Genomic DNA, 26558 nt, shown 5'->3' on the forward strand with positions numbered 1-26558 from the left:
AGGGAGGTAGATAGAGGCAGAGAGAGGTAGAGGTAGGGAGCTCTTACACTGGAGGCAGCGGTGGCGGTAGCAGACAGTCCCAGGGTGATGTTGGGCAGCGAGGGAGAGGTGTAGAGAGACAGCTGGCTGGCTGAGCCCCCATCACCCCCACTCAGACGCTGGGCCAGGGACACCTACGACACACACACACACACACACACACACAGGGTTAGAGATGACGCACGCTTCCTGTGTCATGTGTGTGTGTCATGTGTGTGTGTAAGGTTACCTCAGTGTTGTTGAGCGCCACTGTGATGCCGTTCTCATTGGAGCCGTTGTTGGGGGAGCTGGGACCAGACCCAGGAGCGCTGTTACAGGCCGAGTCTGAAACACATGACCACAACAACAGGCCCTTATAGGCTGGTCTGGATCACATGACCAGAAGAAAGAAATAGAGAGAGAGACAGAGGGAGAGAGAGGAGAGAGACAGAGGGAGAGAGAGAGGAGAGAGACAGAGGGAGTGAGGGACATAGAGGGAGAGAGGGACATAGAGGGAGAGGGGGACTAGCTCACCAGCCATGTCCAGTGAGCGTTTCTTGGCAGTGGTGATAGGGCTGTCTCTGCGCCGCAGCAGCGGGCTGCTCCGCCTCTCGCTCACCTTCTGCTTCAGCCGAGACCGCAGCTTGAGGTTAGGCTCCGAGGCTGAGGGAGGAGGGGTAAGAGAGGAGGGAGGGGGGGAGAGGACATGGACAAGAGACAGTTTTACAGGTCTGGTGAAGATGCAAACAGGTGTTGTTCCTCATGATATGAGTAGACATGAAGGTCTACAGTATCAACACAACAACATCATCCCTCCCAAAGTGTAACTGGGATTGTATTTCCTCCATGAACGGTTTGGACTGGATGTGTCAAGTCTAAGTTATTGATACACAGAGGAGGAGAGAGTGAGATAGAGAAAGTAGGGAGAGAGGGATGAAACAGAGAGAGAGATAAAGGAAGAGTGAGATAGAGAAAGTAGGGAGAGAGAGGGATGAAACAGAGAGAGAGATAAAGGAAGAGTGAGATAGAGAAAGTAGGGAGAGAGAGGGATGAAACAGAGAGAGAGATAAAGGAAGAGTGAGATAGAGAAAGTAGAGAGAGAGGGATGAAACAGAGAGAGAGATAAAGGAAGAGTGAGATAGAGAAAGTAGGGAGAGAGAGGGATGAAACAGAGAGAGAGATAAAGGAAGAGTGAGATAGAGAAAGTAGGGAGAGAGAGGGATGAAACAGAGAGAGAGATAAAGGAAGAGTGAGATAGAGAAAGTAGGGAGAGAGAGGGATGAAACAGAGAGAGAGATAAAGGAAGAGTGAGATAGAGAAAGTAGGGAGAGAGAGGGATGAAACAGAGAGAGAGATAAAGGAAGAGTGAGATAGAGAAAGTAGGGAGAGAGAGGGATGAAACAGAGAGAGAGATAAAGGAAGAGTGAGATAGAGAAAGTAGGGAGAGAGGGATGAAACAGAGAGAGAGATAAAGGAAGAGTGAGATAGAGAAAGTAGGGAGAGAGAGGGATGAAACAGAGAGAGAGATAAAGGAAGAGTGAGATAGAGAAAGTAGGGAGAGAGAGGGATGAAACAGAGAGAGAGATAAAGGAAGAGTGAGATAGAGAAAGTAGGGAGAGAGAGGGATGAAACAGAGAGAGAGATAAAGGAAGAGTGAGATAGAGAAAGTAGGGAGAGAGAGGGATGAAACAGAGAGAGAGATAAAGGAAGAGTGAGATAGAGAAAGTAGGGAGAGAGAGGGATGAAACAGAGAGAGAGATAAAGGAAGAGTGAGATAGAGAAAGTAGGGAGAGAGAGGGATGAAACAGAGAGAGAGATAAAGGAAGAGTGAGATAGAGAAAGTAGGGAGAGAGAGGGATGAAACAGAGAGAGAGATAAAGGAAGAGTGAGATAGAGAAAGTAGGGAGAGAGAGGGATGAAACAGAGAGAGAGATAAAGGAAGAGTGAGATAGAGAAAAAAGGGAGAAGAGAGGGATATATAGAGAGACACAGAGAGTGGAAGAGGCAGTTAGACAGACAGTGAGGCAACAAGTCTGGCTGCGAAAATGATAATCACACATTTTATTGTCACATAGGCTAATTATAACTGCTTTCACATCCATATTGTGTTACATTCCTGCTAATTTACAAATATGTGAATCCAAATAAAATAGGTCCTCTTATTTACCAGAATTCAGTGCATCTCCTTAAAGAATAAAAATAAATTAATAAATTAAACAATTATGAAAATGTAGCAAAACTTCAACAGGGGACTATTTTCCATTGTGTAAATATATTTTAGGAAGCAAAAAAAAAAAAAAAAAACTTTGATACTATGAACGGAATGACGCATTTTAAATATCGCTCGATCACGCAAATGTTATCGTGGGAAACCAAAATCGTTATCGTGATAAAAATGTAATTCATTGTTCTCATCTCCCAGGCGGCTGAACGAGGGAGGAAGAGGAGGGGGAGCAAGAGGAGGAATGTCCTTGATGAAGCTAATGCTCTATTTACCTAGCCAGGCCAATCAGAAGATCTGGATAGTCCCCCTTTCCCCCCCACCCCCACCCCCCACCGCCTGCAGCCACTAATGACCGAGGGGAGGGGGGGAGAGGGAAGGGGAGCATTTACACCATCCCGGAAAAAACAACAACAACAAAAGCTGACAAAAGAAGCGCTGAAACAACATGGACTTTGTACCCTTTCTTCCACTGCTGGTCGAGTGCATGACACTATCGCTGGGACCAGCCCGTCTATTCAGAGCCCCCCCCCACTCCCCCTGTGAGCATGTAGTGTGTAGTGTTGTTTTTGTGCGCATGTGCATTTCTATACTAAGTGTGTGTTTTTGGGTGTGTATGAGAGAGTGTATACAAGGGGTTTGTGTGCATGTATTTTTGTTTGTGCGCATTTGCATTTCCATACTAAGTGTGTGTGTGTGTTTGTGTGTGCGTTGGGTTGCTAGGAGTCTGGGAGTGCCAGCTCTGTGGTTTGTCTGCTCGTCTATAAAGCAGAGAAGCTTCGAGCCTGGCGAAGCCTGCCATTACCATAAGTAAACCCTGAAAGCACGTCAGCACCCCTGGAAACTATCGCCACAAACATCACCCATCCCGACCCTACTGAGGAGGAGGAGCATGTTCTATTGAGGAGGAGGAGCATGTTCTACTGAGGAGGAGGGGCATGTTCTGCTGAGGAGGAGGAGCATGTTCTACTGAGGAGGAGGAGCATGTTCTACTGAGGAGGAGCATGTTCTACTGAGGAGGAGCATGTTCTACTGAGGAGGAGGGGCATGTGCTACTGAGGAAGAGGGGCATGTTCCACTGAGGAGTAGGGGCATGTTCTACTGAGGAGGAGGAGCATGTTCTACTGAGGAGGAGCATGTTCTACTGAGGAGGAAGAGCATGTTCTACTGAGGAGGAGCATGTTCTACTGAGGAGGAAGAGCATGTTCTACTGAGGAGGAGCATGTTCTACTGAGGAGGAGCATGTTCTACTGAGGAGGAGCATGTTCTACTGAGGAGGAGGAGCATGTTCTACTGAGGAGGAGGAGCATGTTCTACTGAGGAGGAGCATGTTCTACTGAGGAGGAAGAGCATGTTCTACTGAGGAGGAGCATGTTCTACTGAGGAGGAAGAGCATGTTCTACTGAGGAAGAGCATGTTCTACTGAGGAGGAGCATGTTCTACTGAGGAAGAGCATGTTCTACTGAGGAGGAGGAGCATGTTCTACTGAGGAGGAGGAGCATGTTCTACTGAGGAGGAGGAGCATGTTCTACTGAGGAGGAGGAGCATGTTCTACTGAGGAGGAGCAGCATGTTCTACTGAGGAGGAGGAGCATGTTCTACTGAGGAGGAGGAGCATGTTCTACTGAGGAGGAGGAGCATGTTCTACTGAGGAGGAGGAGCATGTTCTACTGAGGAGGAGGAGCATGTTCTGAAGCCTTGCTGGACCTCTCCTCCTTAAGGACCTGGGGACTTTCAGAGCCTTCCTCTTCTCAGTCTCTCATCTTTAACCCTCTCCCCCCCCCCCTCCCCTCCCCTCCCCTCCCCTCCCCTCCTCCCCTCCCCTCCCCTCCCCTCCCCTCCCCTCCTCCCCTCCCCTCCCCTCCCCTCCCCTCCCCTCCCCTCCCCTCCCCTCCCCTCCCCTCCCCTCCCCTCCCCTCCCCTCCCCTCCCCTCCCCCCCCCCTCCCCTCCCCTCCCCTCCCCTCTCCCCAGCCTGGAGGAATGTGGTTGCTGTGGCCAGTGTCAGTGGTAGACGTGCTGTGTCAACACAGTGCTGTGTCAACACAGCGAGACTCCACTGTAGCCGGCAGGCCGCTAAGTGAATAATTATACTGTAAGATGACCGCCGCTCCACTGCCACACACACACACACACACACACACACACACACACACACACACAGACACATACAGTGGCACACACCTCCCCGAAAAAAGAAAAGGATTTAGAAACGCTGAAAGGTTTGACAATATGAAAAGCCTTTTACACGCCACAAGGAGTTCAGGCCAGGTTTATTCCTGCGGACACCTTTCCACAGTTCACTGAGCGCTGTTTTACACTCAGTTGTTTTGTAAACGTGACTGATATGAAGACTGGACCCTGTCTCCTGCTGGGGGTAAACAAACAAAACACACACACCGTAGGGAGTTTACACACACACTACACACACAGGCAGAAACACACACACTACACACACACTACACACCCACGCACGCACGCACGCACGCACGCACACTACATACACACACACCTCCAGAGATGCCGGGAACACTGTTAGCATAGTCTGGCATGATGAATGCTAAGCTGTGCTAATGCTATCAAAAATGAAGGTAGAAGAGAGTTTGCAAAGCAGAGCCTTAGTGTGTGTGTGTTTGTGTGTGACATACACTCAAAAAGGGTAGCAACAAAAACCTTGAAATTAAAAGTTTGTAGTGAGCTTTCATAAGTGCTTGTGGGCAACACAGTGGCAATGCTAATGTGTGTGTGTGTAAGTAAGTGTGTGTGTGTAAGTGTGTGTGTGTGTAAGTGAGTGTGTGTAAGTGTGTGTGTAAGTGTGTGTGTAAGTAAGTGTGTGTGTAAGTAAGTGTGTGTGTGTAAGTGTGTGTGTAAGTGAGTTAGTACCTGTCTTGCGGAGGGGGAAGTCGTCCCGGGGGTTGTACATGCCCAGGACAGGGTGGTTGTAGGTGGACATGCCTGTCTGGGGGGGGGGCTCTGATCCAGAGAGCTGTGCTGGGTCTTCCTGCGCGCGCACACACACACACACACACACACAGGGTTAGGGTTAACCAACTCCACACACAGCCCTGGTAACAGGGTTAGTCGTTAGGGGCTAACAGGATGTCGAGGGGCAGGTCTGGAGTGCCTCTTATCATAGACAGCGGTTGTTCTCCTGAGGGGATGTGTGAGTGGTACAGCAGAGGTGTGGTCCTCGCAACCCTCCCCCCCCCCCCCTTCCCCCCTCCCCCCCCCTTACCCTCCCCCCTTCCCCCCGAAAAAATGCTACAAATTAATATCGCAATTCCGATTTAATATGCGATTATTATATGATTTATTATTAATAAATATAGACTACTGATCTCAAATCAGCAACATAACACAAGGTTCAATTTTTTGGGGGAAAACATACCCGCCTGTACCTCTTCGAAAATATTTTGGTGAATCAAAGCTTTGTAGGCTAATAACGTTTGCGTTGCACTTTCTTAACTAAAGCTAGCTAGCTACCGTTTTTGAAGAAAAAAAACTTGTGCTGTGGAGACCGTTGAAAATATTTAGAACTCATGTATCTAAAGGTTAAATCTTAAAAGAAAAAGAAACACTGTCTGACCATTTCTGATCCAGTCAGTAGCCTAACAGAAACATAATGGCACTGAGAGCCATAGTGATCCTACTGTATGTGTATCACCGAGTAGCATCATATCTGTCGTGATGAACGCTGTTACTGCTTGAGTAATTTCGTACATGAATATGGAGTTAGGCTTTGAAATATTTCCATCAGTGATCCTGTCGGGTGTTATTTGGTTAGCATTTTAGCTATGCATCGTACATGGCTTTGTGGTGGGTTTTTTGGGCCGAATGAGGTTGCTGGTGAGGTAGCAACATTAGCCAGGCAGGTTTCGCACCATCCTTGACACTGCGCAGCATCTTTTTAAAAGGTAAAATCGGCAAAGTGTCTGAAGTGTCAGGTTCCGTTGAGCCTGAGGACATCGTACAGGTCAAGGTAAAGCGTAATGTGCACCAATGTAAAATCGCAGCCTTTGCGATTACAAATGAATTATGATTAATTGCAATTAATCGTTCAGCCCTAATGTAGGCTTCTTGGCGCTGGTCCAAACCAACGGTCTGGTCTGGTGGGCATGCTCTGTGGAGCATGACCTTCTCAAAGTACCAGGGAGGGTGGGAAGGGAGGGAGGGAGGGAGGGAGGGAGGGAGGGAGGGAGGGAGGGAGGGAGGGAGGGAGGGAGGGAGGGAGGGAGGGAGGGAGGGAGGGAGGGAGGGAGGGAGGGAGGGAAAACTGAAAGGAGGTACTGAGAAAAAAAAGAGAGGAAAAGTTGTAGCAGATAGAATAAAGGAGATTTGAAAATAAGTGAACCAGACATGTTCGGTTAGTACACAGACACATAGACTGGTTGGTAAGTAGATAAGCAGATGGAACACACACACACACACACCTAGACAGATCTATAATAAACACTCCAGGCCGTGAGCTCAGCCTGAGAGCCCCTTTCAACAGGCGCAAATATCCTGTGTGTGTGTCTTTGTGTGTGTGTTTGTGTTGATTCACCTTTGTGCATCTGTGTCCTCATCTAGCACAAAGCTCTCTCTCTCTCTCACAGACACATAGCTCTCTCTCTCTCACACAGACACATAGCTCTCTCTCTCTCACACAGACACAGAGCTCTCTCTCTCTCACACAGACACATAGACACCCTCCTAGCAAACAACCCACACAGGAAGTCCCATCATGGACAATGACCGAAGTGATTGTGGCTCCAGGCCTGGCAGGCGTCTCTCACCTATACCACTAGGGGGCGTCTCTCACCTGTACCACTAGGGGGCGTCTCTCACCTGTACCACTAGGGGGCGTCTCTCACCTGTACCACTAGGGGGCGTCTCTCACCTGTACCACTAGGGGGCGTCTCTCACCTATACCACTAGGGGGCGTCTCTCACCTGTACCACTAGGGGGCGTCTCTCACCTATACCACTAGGGGGCGTCTCTCACCTGTACCAGTAGGGGGCGTCTCTCACCTGTACCAGTAGGGGGCATCATTGGGGAGGCCGGCCTGGTTGAGGCTGCGCTGTGCCAGGGCCTTCTTCTTGTTCAGAACAAACTCCTGCAGACGCATCTTCACCTCTGTACTGGCCACCGCACCTGACACACACACACACACGCACGCCTTAGTACCTAATAATGCAAACATGTAGAGTATATAAAAAGACTAGACACACAAACACATTCAAGGGCACAGATGGATAAATCCAACTAAAACAAGCATCCATATGGGAGATAGGAAGGTAAGGCCTCTCTCTCACACACAGACGCTATAAACACACACACACACACACACACACACACACACACACACAGTTAAATACACACAAACACCCACACACAGCCAAGCTTGATCCATAGCCCCCCCGCCACTTCATCATCCTGTGGATAATTTGTTATGTAGTCAGGGTTACCCACACACACACACACACACACGGCTCATATGTGTGTGAGCCCTCTCCACCGCACTACTTAACAGGTCCCGGGGGCTGTGTTCTGGCGGCTGGCAGCACAGAGGTGTTGAGGGAGGGGAGGCAGGCGTCAGGAAACACCCTGGCTTAGCCACCGCAAGGCCGGCGGCACAACAAAAGCCTGTTTACCCACCCCCGTAACCCAGGTGGACCACTGGACACACACACGGACATGCTTGCACGCACACACACACACACACACACACACACACACACACACACACACACACACACACACACACACACACACACACACACACACACACACACACACACGCACAGTGTGTTGGGGAGGCCTACTCACTCTCCTGGCCCCTCTCCTTGTTCTTCAGCAGCAGCAGCTTCTGCTCTCTCTGCTGCAGCTCCTGCTCCTGCTCCAGGCGGTGGGTCTCCATCTTCCTCTGGTGCTCCTGCAGCTCCTGCTGGTGCTTCAGGGCCAGCAGCTCCTGCTGGTGCTGCGGGGGAGGAACAGCGTCAACACAGCCTCTACACAGCCTCTACACAGCCTTTACATGACCCCAACAGCCTCTACACAGCCTTAACATGACCCCAACACAGCCTCTACATGACCCCAACAGCCTCTACACCCTCAACACAGCCTCTACACAGCCTCAACATGACCCCAACACAGCCTCTACACAGCCTCAACATGACCCCAACACAGCCTCAACACAGCCTCAACACAGCCTCAACACAGCCTCAACATGACCCCAACACAGCCTCAACACAGCCTCAACATGACCCCAACACAGCCTCTACACAGCGTCAACACAGCCTCAACACAGCCTCAACACAGCCTCTACACAGCCTCAACATGACCCCAACACAGCCTCAACACAGCCTCAACACAGCCTCAACACAGCCTCTACACAGCCTCAACACAGCCTCTACACAGCCTCTACACAGCCTCCACACAGCCTCAACATGACCTCAACACAGCCAGAACACGTCACCCTTCTGACTAGAACACAGTCGAAACACAACCAGCACAGCACATCAACCCAACCAGAAAACCACAAAGTATAATCATTTTCCGGAACCTTCATCCAACCTTAAAACCAGTATGACAACAGGGTCATGGAGCTGTGCTCCTTCTTGGGCACTGGGAGAGCTCTCTCCAGCCCCTCCAGGTTTACCCAGACCTTCCCCCAGATAGCTGAGACAGCACATCTATTTAACCTCATCACAACTAATCACCGCTGGACGTATTCATCCGCACAGCAAGCATGGCATGTTTACAGCAACCTGACCACAAACTGCTCTCCCACACGCTCTGTGCTTATAACTGGTCAGATACAGCTGTAAACCTCTCTCCTCTCCTCCCTCCCTGAGTCTTCAGAAGTTAGTTGACACCCAGCACACCAAATCAAGCCTCTCCAAAACAGAGAGCCCAGTGCCAATATTTGATTAATCTGATTAAAAGTTATTTCTTCGCTGTGTTTGTGAATTGCATCTTCAAAAGACTTTACTGTTCTGGCAGTTCCTGCCCAGGGGACGCTGAAAACACAGTCGTATTTGCCGTTAATGCAAAGTGACGTTGTGCAGTTCTGCAAGCGAGCTGTGAGAACATCAGCAGGTCGGGGGTGTGTGCTGGGGGCTGTGCTGGGGGCTGGGGTGGGGGCTGTGCTGGGGGCTGGGGGCTGTGCTGACGAACAGACGAACACGGCGGCTCGCTGGCTGTGTTCCAAACTGGATCCTTGTTCCCTTTCCATTCCAATCAAGGTGAAGGAGGGAGATTTTCTCTCTCCCCTCTCGGGTTTGGAATGCAGCCTTTGTTCTGTGTTCTTACAAAGGAGCTTCCGAACAGAAGCCCCCTTCCCTAACTCCTCATCTCTCGCCCCCTTCCCTAACTCCTCATCTCTCGCCCCCTTCCCTAACTCCTCATCTCTCGCCCCCTTCCCTAACTCCTCATCTCTCGCCCCCTTCCCTAACTCCTCATCTCTCGCCCCCTTCCCTAACTCCTCATCTTTCGCCCCCTTCCCTAACTCCTTCTCATCTCTCCGTCTCTCTCTCCTTCGTTTTTTATTTTCTCTATCGTAGCTTTCCCAGGTGTGATGATACACACACTAAAAGGTTTTGGTGTCTGAAGGTGTGTGTGTGTGTGTGTGTACACTTAGTCCTGCCAATAGTTTTATGAAAGGTACATAATGTGTTAGACAAGTGTGTGTCTGTATTTGTGTACTGTGTGTGTGCATTTGTTTGAGTGTGTGCGCTTAAGCATATATACTTGCTTGTGTGGGCATGTTTGAAACTGAGAGTGTGTATGTGTTTATGTGTGAGAGAGAAAGTGTGTATGGGAGAGAGAGTGTGTGTATGACAAAGAGAGAGAGAGAGAGAGAGAGAGAGAGAGAGAGAGAGAGAGAGTGTGTGTATAAGAGAGAGAGAGAGTGAGTGTGTGTGTGTGTGTGTGAGAGAGAGAGAGAGAGAGAGAGAGAGAGAGAGAGAGAGAGAGAGATGGAGTGTGTGTATGAGAGAGATAGTGAGTGAGTGTGTGTGTGTGAGAGAGAGAAAGTGTGTATGAGAGTGTGTGTGTGTATGCGAGAGAGAGAGAGAGAGAGAGAGAGAGAGAGAGAGAGAGAGAGAGAGAGAGAGAGAGAGAGAGAGAGAGAGAGAGAGAGAGAGTGTGTGTTCTAGCAGTGAATGGGTCTGATTGAAGCGGTGCCTCCCAGGTTGGGGCTGTGCGTCACTCCTCCACCTGAGTGGTCCTCCAGCCAGACCGGCCCCTGCCCTGCCTCCTGTGCTGCCTCCTGTGCTGCCTCCTGTGCTGCCTCCTGCCCTGCCACCTACCCTGCCGCCTGCCCTGCCTCCTGCCCTGCCTCCTGCCCTGCCTCCTATGCTGCCTCCTACCCTGCCTCCTGCCCTGCCTCCTGTGCTGCCTCCTACTCTGCCTCCTACCCTGGCTCCTGCCCTGCCTCCTGTGCTGCCTCCTGCCCTGCCCCCTGCCCTGCCCTGCCTCCTACCCTGCCTCCTGCCCTGCCTCCTACCCTGCCTCCTGCCCTGTCTCCTACCCTGCCCCCTGCCTCCTACCCTGACCCTTGCCCTGCCCCCTGCCCTGCCTCCTACCCTGACCCTTGCCCTGCCCCCTACCCTGCCCCCTGCCTCCTGCCCTGTCTCCTACCCTGCCCTGCCTCCTACCCTGACCCTTGCCCTGCCCCCTACCCTGCCCTGCCTCCTACCCTGCCTCCTGCCCTGCCCTGAGAACAGACCCCTGCATCAGGCCCAGCCCTGCAGCACTCAGCCACCCGACCAGGTAAACCCTGACCCCTCCTCGCCTCACCTGGACGTGCTCCTGCAGCTGGGCCTCGTGCTGCCTGGACAGCTGCTCATGCTGCCTCTGGAACTCAGTGATGAGGATCTGCCTCTGGAGCTGCTGTTTCTGCTTCAGAGCCAGCAGCTCCAACTGCAGCTGCTGCTCCCGTGCCGACGCCCGGCCCGCCCCCGGCCCCGCCCCCGCCGGGCCCCCGGGGGGCGACAGAGGGGACAGTGGGGACAGCGGGGAGGCCTGCTGCTGCTGCTGCTGCTGCTGGTGGGGGTGGTGGTGGTGGGGGTCGATGCGCAGGTCCATGGGGATGGCGGCGGGAGGGAGACGCAGGGGCAACGCTGTGTTGATGTCCACTGGAGGGAGGGAAGGAGAGAGGGGGGAGGAGGGAGAGAGGGGGAAGGAGGAGGAGGAGGGAGAGAGGGGTGGAGGGAGAGAGGGGAGGAGGTAGAGAGGGGTGGAGGGAGAAAGGGGGAGGAAGAGGTGAGCATACAAAAATAAATGAAATGCCCAGCTGTCAGTCGGCCTAGCTGTCAGTCGGCCCAGCTGTCAGTTGGCCGGTCCACCGGACGCGTGCCGTACGCGGCTGCAGCGTTTGAGAACCTGAACTTGCTGCACAGATAGGTGGAGTTAGTGCCTCCAACCATCCCTGATGCTAGCAACTTGAGGGGCTGGCTAGCTCACTAACACCCTCACACAAAGATGGCATTGACCGGCGCTGTAGCAAGGTCCCGCTCCAACCCAACCAACCACAAATCACTGCTCAGGAAAGCCTCCAATCACACGTCTTCCTCTCCAGGAAATCTGAATAAATATCAGCCGATAGGCCGATTATTTATCTACGTGTTTACCAACAGCGGGAAGACAGCCTTGAACATATTTGCTTGGAGCTCTGCGTTAATCAAGGAGCAAACACACGAGCGGGTTGTCGTGCACAGTACACACACACACACACACACACACACACACACACACACACACACACTTGGAAGGAAGTGCAGACACATGCCCAGAGTGTTATGCACCGTCACATGAACACCAGCGCCAGGCTAGTTAGCCCAACACACTTTCTTTTTTCTTTGTTTTTTGCAACAAAAACCTCACGAGCAGGAGTGTGTGACAAGGGTACATGAGAAAAGATGAAACACAAAATCAGAAGAGAGAGAGAGAGAGAGAGAGAGGAGAGAGAGAGAGAGAGGGGGAGAGAGGGAGAGAGAGAGAGAGAGGAGAGAGGAGAGAAGAGAGTGAGAGAGAGAGAGAGAGAGAGAGGGGAGAGAAGAGAGAGAGAGAGAAAGAGAGAGAGGGGAGAGAAGAGAGAGAGAGAGGGAGAGAGAGGGAGAGAGAGAGGAGAGAGGGGAGAGAAGAGAGAGAGAGAGGGGAGAGAGAGAGGAGAGAGAGAGGAGAGAGAGGGGAGAGAGAGGGAGAGAAGAGAGAGAGAGAGGGGAGAGAGGGGAGAGAGAGAGGGAGAGAGGGGAGAGAAGAGAGAGGGGAGAGAGAGAGGAGAGAGAGAGAGAGGAGAGAGACAGAAACAGTCCAGTCCAAACTGCTAGCCTATGCATCTGACAGATTTTCCAGTGGTAGTGATAAAGCCCTTGCCTCTTCCATCCCCTCACTTCCCCCCAGAGTCCCATAAGGCACTGCAGGGCTCCTGAGTGACGCCGTGCTGCCCTGCCTGTGTGGAAGGGTTGTGAGCAGGAAGTACATGTACAACCACACCAAGCAGGACAATGCTATAGCTTTAGGACACGGCATCTACTTATGTTGTCTTTGTCTTTGTCTCTGTCTCTCTCTCTCTCACACACACACACACACACACGTACGTTAAAGGCAAGCATGTCTCTGTTGATGTACTGTATCAACACATACATATTTATGCGAGCACTGAGGTGAACATACGTATGCAGAGATCAAACGTTATCATTCTACAGAGAAAGAGAGAAAGAGAGAGAGAGAGGGAGGGAGAGGCACCTACCCATCAGAGCTTTCTCTCACTTCCAGAGGAAATAAACAACATCCCTTGCTTCTCTTCTCTCTCCTTCCCGCTCTCTCTTTTTTCTCTCTCCTTCTATGGCTTTCTATCTTCTGTATTCTTCACTACTCTCCAGCCTTTCTCCTCTTGTTTGCTTCACTGTTTGTCCCCCTCCTCACGCTCTCTCTCCACCTCTCTCTCTCCACCTCTCTCTCTCCACCTCTCTCTCTGTGTGTCTCTGCCTGACGCTTCCTTGTTTTCCCTCTCTCTCCTCCCTCCCTCGCTCACTCGGTGACATCACAGGGGCGGTCTCATGCACGTCTGTTTATTCTGCCACTCCCGCTTTCCTGGAACCCTCACCACATTCACGGAAGCACCCGAGAGAGAGAACACCCTCTCACTCTCTCCTCCTCCCCCACCTCCCTCCCTCCTCCTCTTTTATTCTCATCCTGTCTCTCACCTCCATCTCTGGTCTCTCTACTCTCCCCCGTCGCTTGTTGCGTCTCTCCCTCTGGTCTCTCCCTGGTGTAGCCTCACTGTGCCGGCAAGAGGACCCAGGGTGAGAGAGAGAGCAGGAGGACCCAGGGTGAGAGAGAGAGCAGGAGGCTCCAGGGTGAGAGAGAGAGAGAGCAGGAGGACCCAGGGTGAGAGAGAGAGCAGGAGGCTCCAGGGTGAGAGAGAGAGCAGGAGGACCCAGGGTGAGAGAGAGAGCAGGAGGACCCAGGGTGAGAGAGAGAGAGAGGAGGAGGACCCAGGGTGAGAGAGAGAGAGAGAGGAGGACCCAGGGTAAGAGAGAGAGGAGGAGGACCCAGGGTGAGAGAGAGAGAGAGCAGGAGGACCCAGGGTGAGAGAGAGAGGAGGAGGACAAAGGGTGAGAGAGAGAGAGAGAGAGAGGAGGACCCAGGGTGAGAAAGAGAGAGAGAGAGAGAGGAGGACCCAGGGTGAGAGAGAGAGAGAGAGAGGAGGACCCAGAGTGAGAGAGAGAGAGGAGAAGGACCCAGGGTGAGAGAGAGAGAGAGAGAGGAGGACCCAGGGTGAGAGAGAGAGAGAGAGAGAGAGGAGGACCCAGGGTGAGAGAGAGAGAGCAGGACCCAGGGTGAGAGAGAGCAGCAGGACCCAGGGTGAGAGAGAGAGAGAGGAGGACCCAGGGTGAGAGAGAGAGCGAGAGGACCAAGGTTCAGCGGAACGAGAGTCGTGTCCCGTTTGATTTCCTTGTAAAAGCGACGCTCCCTGCACAAGGTTACACCTCCTCTCCTGACTCTGCCTGTTGTCCTGTCTTCACTAGACTCCACACTCTCCCTCCTGCAGAGCTGGGACTGCGAGCTGTCAGCAAACACAGCTTAGACTACCTCTAGACAATAAGCAATCTTTGCAAAGCAGATTTGAAGCCATCTAGTTTTGTGTTTGACAGGGAGGAAAAGCTGGCTGTATAACAACTTCAGGCTGATTCAGTCTTGTTTGTGCAGCTCTCATCAAAACTTGTATTATCAGACTTCATTTGCTGCCTTAGAAAATCGCCTCACTACAGAATCTGCTTTTGGATACCGCTTTGGCTCTGTTGACACGCACACACACACACACACACACACACACACACACACACACACACACACACACACCCTGGGGAAACACACACACACACACACCCTGGGGAAGCACACACACACACACCCTGGGGAAACACACACACACACCCTGGGGAAACACACACACACACCCTGGGGAAACACACACACACACCCTGGGGAAACACACACACACACACACACCCTGGGGAAGCACACACACACACACCCTGGGGAAACACACACACACACCCTGGGGAAACACACACACACACCCTGGGGAAACACACACACACACCCTGGGGAAGCACACACACACACACCCTGGGGAAACACACACACACACCCTGGGGAAACACACACACACACCCTGGGGAAACACACACACACACACACACACCCTGGGGAAGCACACACACACACACCCTGGGGAAACACACACACACACACCCTGGGGAAACACACACACACACCCTGGGGAAGCACAGACACACACACACAGGTATATACACAGGAATGATGACCAAAACAAACAGGCAGACACTCCCCAGACAGACGGACAGACAGACACACAACCAGCCAGCCCACTCCCCAGACAGACATTCCACACACTTCTTCAACGGAGAAATACTCTCAGCGTTCCCCTCGCCGCCCCCCCTCTCAGCGTTCCCCTCGCCGCCCCCCCTCTCAGCGTTCCCCTCGCCCCCCCCCCTCAGCGTTCCCCTCGCCGCCCTCCCCTCTCAGCGTTCCCTTCGCCGCCCCCCCTCTCAGCGTTCCCCTCGCCGCCCCCCCTCTCAGCGTTCCCCTCGCCGCCCCCCCTCTCAGCGTTCCCCTCACCGCCCCCCCTCTCAGCGTTCCCCTCGCCGCCCCCCCCCTCAGCGTTCCCCTCGCCGCCCCCCCCCTCTCAGCGTTACCCTCGGTGCCACCCCAGACACACACACAGACCCTTCTTCCTCGCCGCCTGAATCATGCTCCAAGCTGAGGGCAGCCAGCGAGAAGCAAGTAACTGGAGTTATTTTTCTTCATGAGATCTCTTTACTGGCTGGGGGACAAGGGTCGTATATGTGTGTGCACAGTCAGGTAACACGATTCCTACCTCGGAGTACAACCCCCGCCAGATTAGAGGAAGGTACAGCCCTCTTCCAGGGCAGCTAAACCCAGACAGACATGTGCTTCAGAGCCCCCAGTCTCAGGAGAAACTCTGAAGAGAGAGGAAGCTGAACACGGTCGGTGCGTCTGACACAGCTCTCAGAACTGGTATCGACGCAGTCTTAGACCAGGCAGAAGAGAACCTCTTTGTGATGTTCATGTTACTTTCACAGGCTAATGCCAGTGGTCCATTAATAAAAAATGTATGCTTCTTGGATTCTCTTTATAAAAGAATAAAAGGTGTAAATAAATTATTAAGAGACAGAGATAAAAAAAAACAAAAAACAGAGGCGGAGAAAAAAGATAGAGCTGACATTCCCCTCCCCTCCTCCCTCTCCCTCTCCCTCTCCCCCTCCCCTCCCCCTCCCCCTCCCCCTCCCCCTCCCCCTCTCCCTCTCCCTCTCCCTCTCCCTCTCCCTCTCTCTCTCTCTCTCTCTCTCTCTCTCTCTCTCTCCTGGGACAAGGTGGAGCCAGACCAGGACCAGAGTGATAGATCCATCAGTCATTATTGATCCAGGTTGGTCACGGTAGACTGCCTGGCCACGGACAGTAACCACACTCCTTCTGTTTCCACCTTCTTCCGTCACGCCAACTGTCTTTCACAGCATGAACATCAACACAACACCCCTTTATTTACCATCCCTCCCTCCCAACCCCCATCCCTACCACCTTGTTTTGCAACTCTCTCAAATCTCTCTCTCTCTCTCCCTCTCTCTGTCTCTCCCTCTCTCTCTCTTTCTCTCTCTCTCTCGCCCTTGTTAAAGACCCTCCATCTTCACAATGCTGCGGTCTGTCTGTCTGTCTGTCTGCTTCTCTCCCTCCCCTCCCAGCTACAAATCACAATCTGTTTACTACTGTCCCCCAGGCACGCACGCTCACAGGCTTCCTACTCCTCACTCCCAGCTCCTGTTACACATCTATATATACCAGATGATACAGCTAGCCTAGCGCATCCATCCAGCTAGCCTAGCGCATCCATCCATCCAGCTAGCCTAGCGCATCCATCCATCCAGCTAGCCTAGCGCATCCATCCATCCAGCTAGCCTAGCTAGCCCACGTCCCTTCTGTCTGATTGGCCCAGCTGCACGCTCGTTAGGGCTAATGGATGCCAAACCGGACTGAGCCGAGCTGGGCTAGGCTGTGCTATATCTGTCCGATCTGCGCCGTATCATTAGTGATGCGTGAAAAGGCCTGGGGAGGAGGGTATGTGTGTGTGTGTAAAAAGAGATCGCTACAGGGTTTCCAAGAGAGGCTGGCAGGGGTCTGGAGAAGAGGAACAAGGGGAGGCAGGGGAGTTCACACCCAGCGTTACATCACTGACACACACACACACACACACACTGGCTGGTTCGGTGTGTTTAGTTGTGCGTGAGTAGGTGTGTGTGAGAGACACAAGGTAAGAGAGACGACTCGCTGAGCAGAATTACGCCTCCGACAGGAACAGAGCGGAAAACACTCCTCACTGAGACGCACACACACACTGAAGCAACACGTGTGTGTGTGTGTGTGTGAAGCAACACGTGTGTGTGTGTGTGTGTGTGTGAAGGGACTGTGTGTCTGTGTGTGTGTGTGAAGGGACTGTGTGTGTGTGTGTGTGAAGGGATTGTGTGTGTGTCTGTGTGTGAAGGGACTGTGTGTGTGTGTGTGTGTGTGTGAAGGGACTGTGTGTGTGTGTGTGAGAAGGGACTGTGTGTGTGTGTGAAGGGACTGTGTGTGTGTGTGTGTGTGTGAGAAGGGACTGTGTGTGTGTGTGAAGGGACTGTGTGTGTGTGTGTGTGAGTGTGTGTGAAGGAACTGTGTGTGTGTGTGTGTGTGAAGCAGAGACCTGTCTGACAGCAGACGATCTCGCTCATCCCAAACATGTCCGGGCGTGTCAGGGACGTGCACAAGGACCCAGAGGCTGAAGGAGGCTGGGTTCAGAGGCTGAAGGAGGCTGGGTTCAGAGGCTGATGGGGGCTGGGTTCAGAGGCTGAAGGAGGCTGGGTTCAGAGGCTGATGGGGGCTGGGTTCAGAGGCTGATGGGGGCTGGGTTCAGAGGCTGATGGGGGCTGGGTTCAGAGGCTGATGGGGGCTGGGTTCAGAGGCTGATGGGGGCTGGGTTCAGAGGCTGATGGGGGCTGGGTTCAGAGGTGTGCTTGTGAACGTCGAATCCCTCTGTCCCTCGCGTGGGGACTGGGGACCACAGATTACATCAACAGGCAGCAGGATCGTGTCACCACCCAGACCACTACCGAGTCACTTAATGCAGCGGTGTCAGATGACTGTGTGTGTGTGTGTGTGTGTGCATGGCACTAGGTGTTTGAGACAGGAGATAAACTGACGGTGTCCTTTCACAACAATTAGGGATTGGTGCAGGTGAGGGCTGAAGTCGACAGTGAGATCCATCCAGGCCAGAGGGGAGATCATAGGAGCTTGGACTGAATGTGGAAAAGTGTCAAAGTGGTTTTCAGTCAGACGAATGCATCTCAGTGTCTGAGTGTCTGTGTGTGGATCTGGGTGTGTGTGTGTGTGTGTGGATCTGGGTGTGTGTGGGTGTGGATCTGGGTGTGTGTGTGTGTGGATCTGGGTGTCTGTGAGCTTGGATCTGGGAGGGTGTGTGTGTACAAGGGAACCCGTCCTGGTTCCAGGACCTGGGGTCTGGACAGAGCTGGGAGCCAGAAAGCCCACCTGGACCGGAGACTTACGACACAGCCCTCCGTCTCCAAGACAACAGACCCAGGAATACCCAACGATGTCATTCAGTATATTTAATTGAGTGGTAAGAAACAACACATGCGTTCTGAGAGAGGAGACTGTGCGTGAGGGACAGCTTGTTTTTTTGCCCGGCAACAACGTGAAGACTTGAGACCAGTGCAGCGTTTTTCAAACAGCGGTACGCACGCCCCTACAGGTACACAAGGGTACTACAGGGAGTATGTGAGGAAAAGTGGAAAATGTATACATTTTCATACAATACATACAATACATACGGGTATAGGGGGGTACTTGGATTTTGAAAAAAGGAAAAGGGGGTACTGAAGTTTGAGAAGGTCTCTGAGCTGGCTGGAGGTGTCTGAGCTAGCTGGTCTCTGAGCTGGCTGGAGGTCTCTGAGCTAGCTGGAGGTCTCTGAGCTGGCTGGAGGTCTCTGAGCTGGCTGGAGGTCTCTGAGCTGGCTGGAGGTCTCTGAGCTGGCTGGAGGTCTCTGAGCTGGCTGGAGGTCTCTGAGCTGGCTGGAGGTCTCTGAGCTAGCTGGAAGTCTCTGAGCTAGCTGGAGGTCTCTGAGCTAGCTGGAGGTCTCTGAGCTGGCTGGAGGTCTCTGAACTGGTTGGAGGTCTCTGAGCTGGCTGGAGGTCTCTGAGCTGGCTGGAGGTCTCTGAGCTAGCTGGAGGTCTCTGAGCTGGCTGGAGGTCTCTGAGCTAGCTGGAGGTCTCTGAGCTGGCTGGAGGTCCCTGAGCTAGCTGGAGGTCTCTGAGCTGGCTGGAGGTCTCTGAGCTGGCTGGAGGTCTCTGAGCTAGCTGGAGGTCTCTGAGCTGGCTGGAGGTCTCTTTGACCCGTTCAGCTTTATCAAAAGACACAAATACGGAGGTTGACGGTTACACACACGGGCAGTGCACTGCACATTGAGGAAATCGTGGAGTCCTCCCTCCCTCCTCCAATTCCAAACCCATCAGTTATCCAGAGCTCGGGTAAACAAAGAGCTCGAAGCTAGTTTGTACTCCTGAAGCAAGCAGGCTACAGGTGAAACTTTGCAACTTAAAGAAGTGTTTGACAGTGACAAACAAACCACACAAACGCTAGCACAGCAGACGGAGATGAAGATGCGTCCTACCTGCTGGGATATGGTTGAGCATGGAGTTCTTCAGGACCTCCAGGGGCTGGTCTTTAGCGAGGAACCCATCTGCAGGGGAGAGAGAACATTCCACTTCAAATATGGTCTGCAAAATGGAGACGACCTTCAGGCAACGTTCATCTGACCGGATGGACAGCCGTTGGGGTCAGAGAGCCAGCGAGCGGGCGTCGTCCTGCCTGTGTGTCTTCAGGCGGAGGCTGTAGTCATGGGGACCAGCCTCCCTGCCTCGGGAGGGAGCTTGGATCAGCCAATCACAGGAAGCTCATGCTTAGGGGCCACAGGCCTGGAGGCAACAGCCTGAGGCGGCCGTGTTCATCGCTGTGTGTGTGTGTGTGTGTGTTCAGCGTGGATGTTGGGCTCAACTGATGCTGGCTGTGCTCAGCATAGCAAGTGTGCGAGGTAGAAGGGGAGGCTGGGGATAGAGAGAGCAGGAGGAGAGAGCGGGGGGAGAGGAGGAGGGAGCGGGGGGAGGGAGCGGGGGGAGAGGAGGAGGGAGCGGGGGGAGGGAGCGGGGGGAGAGGAGGAGGGAGCGGGGGGAGAGGAGGAGGGAGCGGGGGGAGAGGAGGAGGGAGCGGGGGGAGAGGAGGAGGTGGGGTGAGAAGGGGGGGATAGAGAAGTAGGGGAGAAGGTAGAAAGAACTGTCTTTGTGTAACAGCACACGCACGCACACACACACACACACGCATGCACGCAAGTACACACATGGAAACGTGAAGAAGAAGAAGAAAAAAAATACACAAATGTAGAGTGGCTGTTCCTGTTTTGTACGCAAGCATGCATGCTTGTGTGTGTGTGTGTGTAGTCTGTAATTATAGTGGCAACATGAATAGGATTTTGTAGATGCTGAGCCCTGGGAAGACAAGGCTATAAATAGCTGTCCAGGGTGAGGAGGGGAGGGGGGGGATGGAGGAAAGGAGGGGGAGATGGAGGGACAAGAAAATAAATATGGTTGGAAGTGGATGTGCGGGGGTGAAAATAGGAGTAAAAAGACCAAAGGGAGGATAATGGAAGGAGAGAGAGGAGGAAGATGGAGGGATACAAGCAGAAGGAGAGTGGTCAGCACAAAACCACACACACACACACACACACGCTCATCGGGGGGGTGTTTGTGTAATGATAAAGCTTTTCTGCACAAACACACACAAACTTTGGCTTTTGTGCATTAGGTTAGGTTAAAGGTTTGTTGCACACACACACACACACAGCGTTAATGCTTTGTGCAGCCTAAAGGCAAAGAGGTGCACAAACACTAAATCTATTTTAAAAACCGAGATGAAAACCCAGCTTGAAATCTCTCTGGAGACCGGAGGAGAAGAAAGCAGGCTGGAGTCTTGCTGTGTCCGTCTATTTCTGGAACTGGTTCGCGCACGCGGACACACACACACGCCTGCTTGCGCGCACACACACCACACACACACACACTCTGTAACTAACAAGGAGGAGATGCCCTATGCATCGCTAATCTGGGTTTCTGTGAGCGTTGGCCACAAGAGCTACTTATATTGGGAGCTTGTTCCAAAGGAGCCACCTTTTGTCTGTCTCTCTATCAGGGATTCTCAAAAACAAGACCAAGTTTGTGATTCAACTTTGCGTAAAATCAAAGTCTAAACTTTCCTCCCAAAAGCAAGCACAAACATTTCCATTGGAATCCAAATAACATAGAAATAAACATTAAAAACTGACAACAGCAATCTGCTTATTTAAGAAGCCCTCCAAAATAATCAGTAACAGGTATTTAAAATCACAACCCAAGTTACAAACAGAGAGAAACACCCTTTTATTACCATCTTCTGGATCTGTTGCAAAATCTCTTCTGGGCAGTCTGCAGCAAAAGCTCAGAAAATTCTAATTACTGAGTAAATATTCTGGACAAACGCGGCCCCCAACCACCCCCACACACACACAAACACACACACACACACATTTGCCGGCAAGGCTACTTGCATCTTTGCTTAAACATACAATCCATGCAAACCAACATCAGATTACATATCCCACATTGGCTATTCCATCCAAACAATGCAGATATACGTCTCAACTTTGCAAGGGAAACAAGGGCACATACAGCCACAGATGTGTATCCTCTATCTCAAGGGCAATTATGTGTGTGTGCGTGTGTGTGTGTGTGTGGGGCGGGGGGGCTGTTTTGCATGGCTTGTGTATAGATGCCACCTGTGTCAGGTGTAACATGATCCTGTACTAAGGTAATGATAGCTCAGGTTCAGTTTCTAGTCTGCAGTGTTTCTACACTGTGGCTTGTTAGCAAACTGACTTTGACTGTGTGGCCCATTAAGAGCTTGACCACAGTGAGAGAGTGAGAGGAGGGAGGGAGGGAGGGAGGGAGGGAGGGAGGGAGGGAGGGAGGGAGGGAGGGAGGGAGGGAGGGAGGGAGGGAGGGAGGGAGGGAGGGAGGGAGGGAGGGAGGGAGGGAGGGAGGGAGGGAGGGAGGGAGGGAGGGAGGGAGGGAGGGAGGGAGGGAGGGAGGGATGAGAGTCTTCAGAGTACAGGAAAAAAGCTGAAATGAGGAGAGGGGAAGGAGGATATAAATAAGGAAAGAAAAATAGGATGAACACACACCAACACAAACACACACACACACACACACACAAACACACTCGCGCACGCAGCTCCAATCTTCAGGCAACGGCAATTCTGTCAATCTTCCCTGTGGAGCCCTAGTCTCCCAGTCTCCCCCCCAGCTCGCTCTTGTTCTCGCAGGCACAGCATCAGGAGGTGGAGGATTATAAATAGCTCCTGCTAGCCTCTGGCTAAGCCCCAGTCAGCCCTAGCTAACCAGGCTAGCGCTCATCACAACATGTTTGTTATGATCTGGCATGGGCCAAACACTGAATACGTAACCCCACTGCCACGGAGCTGAAGGCTGTTCTGTGAGGCTGTTCTGTGAGGCTGTTCTGTGAGGCTGTTCTGCAAGGCTGTTCTGTGAGGCTGTTCTGCAAGGCTGTTCTGGGAGGCTGTTCTGCGAGGCTGTTCTGGGAGGCTGTTCTGCAAGGCTGTTCTGTGAGGCTGTTCTGCAAGGCTGTTCTGGGAGGCTGTTCTGCGAGGCTGTTCTGGGAGGCTGTTCTGCGAGGCTGTTCTGTGAGGCTGTTCTGCGAGGCTGTTCTGGGAGGCTGTTCTGCGAGGCTGTTCTGGGAGGCTGTTCTGCGAGGCTGTTCTGTGAGGCTGTTCTGCGAGGCTGTTCTGGGAGGCTGTTCTGCGAGGCTGTTCTGGGAGGCTGTTCGGTGAGGCTGTTCTGGGAGGCTGTTCTGCGAGGCTGTTCTGTGAGGCTGTTCTGTGAGGCTGTTCGGTGAGGCTGTTCTGTGAGGCTGTTCTGTGAGGCTGTTCGGTGAGGCCGACCCAAACCCTGCGCTTTAGGTTGTCTCAGCTATGCATCAGCAACATCTTGAGATTTGAAGTCTCAGCCCTGGCCGTGTGGAACTCTAGCAAAGACACGCCGCAGGAAGGTCGCCGTCGCCCCCCCCCCTCCCTCCCCCTCCCTCCCCTCCTCTCCCTGCAGCGGCCACTAAAAATACAATAAAAAAAGAGTCAATTCTGCAGGATGGGGGCGTGGGGGAGTAACGTATCAAACGCACCTCTCCTTCAAAAGCTCTTTCCTGCCGGCCACATATTTACTTCCTCAGGTTCCACAACCCACCCCCCCACCTCCCCCTCCGACGTCATGGCAACCCCATGGAGGATGGGGGGACTGGTGACCCCGGCAGGGTGAACTGTGGCTCCTGTCCTGAAGGGACCTCACTCTGGCATGGCCGGACTATTCATGACCATTCACCCCAAACCCTCACACACACACACACACACTCTGTACACAAGGTTGAGGGGGAACTGTTGACGTATAAAAGGAAGCTTTTCTCCCCAGGGGCAAATTTCCAGTGTTGTTCTCGCATAATCCTTTCATAAGCCAAAGATACAGTACAAGTGTTATATATTAAAATCAATATTGCGATTACTAAAGTAATAATGAAACAAGAGTGTGTGAGCTCGTGTGAGTGTTGGCGTTCTGTTCAACAGACGACGCATCAGTAGATTCAAGTCTGAACAGTCTCCATCCTCCCCCCATCCTCCACCCTCCTCCGCCGCCCCCTCCCTCCCCTCCCCCCTTCCCCTCTCCTCCCCTTCCCTCTCCCCTCTCCCCTCACCCCCTCCTCCTCTTCTCCCCTTCCCTCTCCTCCTCTCCCCCTCCTCCTCTCCTCCCCTTCCCTCTCCTCCTCTCCCCCCTCTCCCCCTCTCCCCTCTCTGAACAGAGCCAGGAGGCGGGCCAGGCGGCTGCACGGAGAACGCCGGAAAAGCGAGGTCGTTGTAAATGTGATTGCAAGCGACAGTTGTCTGGCAGGACACCGTGTATCCCGTTTCCCCAGTCTGAGCGATCAAAGCGAGATGTCCAGTTCCCCTCTAATTGTCCCTCCCATGTCATTGGCTCCTTCTCCCTCGCCGCGCTCCGTTGGCTAATGCCAATTAAAGACTGAGGCTCGACGGCCAGCGACAAGCAGTTTCCCACAGAGCCCTGGAGAGTCAGGGGCGCCTGGGGACCTGGGACGGACCAGAAACTGATACGGGCCTTCTCAGACCACAGCGCGCGCGTGTGTGTGTGAGAGAGCGGATGCGATATAGTGGTTGCGAGATAGGCGTCTTGTCGCCGTGGGAGACAACGGAGGGCGGGGCCTCGCACACACCCATTGGCCGCGCTGGCTCCGAGCTCCGCCCTCCCGGCCGCACGGCGGGGCGTCCCAGCCCGGCCGCCAGAGGCCCTCACAGAGACCACACCCTTCCTCTCGACAGAGCCTTCCCATTGGCTGGTCAGCTAGCTGCATGCTTCATTCAACACTGTCGGAGTCCACTATCTTGTCGCGACACAAGATATGATGTCATAGAGAGAGGAGCAGAGAGAGAGATACAGAGACTCATCCACCCTAGTCTCATCTCTCCTCCATCATTAACCAGTCAGCTCTTGGTCACATGAAACCCACGCTTGAGCAGTGATTACTACCACCTCAAGATGTGATGATATATTCAGTTACACCTCCACCCCTCCGCTACATCTCTTCCTCTCCTCCCTCCATCTCCCCCTCTCCTCCCTCCATCTTTCTCTCGTCATCCATCTCCCCCTTCCATCTCTCCCATTATTTCTGTTTCTCACAAAGAGAGTACAGACTAAGGGGACAGAATGAGGAGAGACAGGAAGAAGTGCAAAGTGATTAGTTCTGTGTGAGGCTGGGTGTGTGTGGCAGAGTGTGTGTGGCAGAGCGTGTGTGTGTGTGTGTGTGTGTGTGTGGTGGCAGAGTGTGTGTGTGTGGCAGAGTGTGTGTGTGTGTGTGTGGCAGAGTGTGTGTGTGTGTGTGTGTGTGTGGCAGAGTGTGTGTGGAAGAGTGTGTGTGGCAGTGTGTGACTACCTGGGAGTGTTCGTATTTATGTCTCCCTATCCCTGTGTCACCCTGCTTCTATCTGCATTTCTGGGACTGCATTGTCTGTCTACGCACATGTGTGTGAGAGTGTGTGCGTGTGAGTGTGCTCTCTGTGTCAAGCTCTCCCTGGTGTCACCCTGCTCATGTCAGCATCAGACAATAATGTGCTGTGTGTCAGCCTCTCCTCACCCCCTCACCCCCTCGCTTCCTCTCCTCACCCCCTCACCCCCTCACTTCCTCTCCTCACACCCTCACACACTTGTTTCCTCTCCACACCCCCTCACCCCCTCGCTTCCCCTCCTAACCCCCTCACACGCTTGGTTCCTCTCCTAACCCCCTCACACGCTTGATTTCAGTCCGCAAATCAATCAAAAAGAAATCCATGTTTAAAATTAAAATAAAAATTCTGGCACAGTATGCAACCATGCACAGCCTTGACTGGTCTTATCTTATCTACAGGATAGTTATCCTAAGTCGTAAATACATTATAGTTTCACAGCCCAGTCAACCAGCCTGACTGGGCTGTATAAAGCTGGAAATGTTTTACAGCCAACTACATTTCGAATGTCAAGGTATTCGAGGAAAAACAAATTGCATGTTGAGTTCAGGGGTTGGGACATACAAGCGCTAGCTAACACACCCACACACAAATCACAACAGAACGCAACAATAACTTGTGTAGAGCAGGTGAGTGTTTAGACTCTGTCTGCCTAGAATGGTCATACTGCCCAAATAAAGCCCTCACCATTTATTCTTCTTGGAAAACTGTGTCTAATCCCACCATTCACAAATTGCTCACTTCATCTCTGCACGGTGGAGAGAGTGTGTGTGTGTTAGCAATGAGTCAGGTCTAGTTTCAGTTAGGGTTGGATATTCCTGAAAACCCTCTCAACTTCCATGTCATTCAGAAACACACAGCACATTTTGGGCCTCTTATCCAAACGTCCACATGCCTACGGCCTGTCGAGTACAGAGAACTGATAAGCGTGTGTGGTCTGTGACCACAGAGGCCCACTGCTACACCTCATGAGCTGACAACCATGACGAGGATGTGGTGGGACTGACCACACTCCCTAAGAACCAAAGAGCTGGAAGTCTTACTCCAAAAAGTGCATCCCAACAGCGCAACAGTGTTCTAAACAGTAATCCGGGAACATGACGGTTCAGCATTGCACCATGCAATTCGCAAGGCTGAAGTCTCAGCAGTAGATCAACGCTAATCATCAATGAAGAACAAGAATCAACTGCTAATGTGCTAATCTCCCTCATGGATTGTCACATGTTCAGTCATATCTGTTTGCTGATAAACTCAAAGATGGAAGAAGTACCTCGGCTTTCTTTTCCAGGAAATCTATATCAGTGTCCTGTGTTTCATTTTTCTCAGAAACTACCTTGTAATGTTTAATCTAGCCTGCTATTCCGTAAACCTAAATATACTACCAGGAAACAAGCACAAAGATGTACAAGTTCAGAACAAAGTTATATTGACCTCAGAGCAAGGAAATCACTCACAAAAGAAATAAATTCATTTTGATTTGTAACACCAAAATATTTACAAAGATTTAACACTTACATTTCCAGTTAGCTGTGAGAGCCCTGCCTAGTGTCAAAGAGTTCATTGAAAGCCCA

At 52.4% G+C, this 26558-nt stretch overlaps 1 protein-coding gene across 1 annotated transcript in view; it reads right to left on the reverse strand.

Annotated features, from left to right (window-relative positions):
• Positions 1–558: 558 nt before the first annotated feature.
• LOC146260669 (histone deacetylase 4-like) overlaps positions 559–26558 on the reverse strand; it is a 29986-nt gene continuing 3986 nt past the window's right edge. The window contains exons 3-8 of the mRNA XM_084668007.1: positions 19492–19560; positions 11018–11355; positions 8045–8195; positions 7246–7369; positions 5120–5237; positions 559–681 (exon numbers count right to left, since the gene is read on the reverse strand). Of these exons, the coding sequence (XP_084524133.1) occupies positions 646–681; positions 5120–5237; positions 7246–7369; positions 8045–8195; positions 11018–11355; positions 19492–19560 (836 nt within the window). The 3' untranslated portion in view covers positions 559–645. The remainder of the gene's footprint in view (positions 682–5119; positions 5238–7245; positions 7370–8044; positions 8196–11017; positions 11356–19491; positions 19561–26558) is intronic.

The sequence above is a fragment of the Hypomesus nipponensis genome, chromosome 12 (genome assembly GCF_054491055.1).
Source record: "Hypomesus nipponensis isolate SF chromosome 12, ASM5449105v1, whole genome shotgun sequence".
NCBI lineage: Eukaryota > Metazoa > Chordata > Actinopteri > Osmeriformes > Osmeridae > Hypomesus > Hypomesus nipponensis.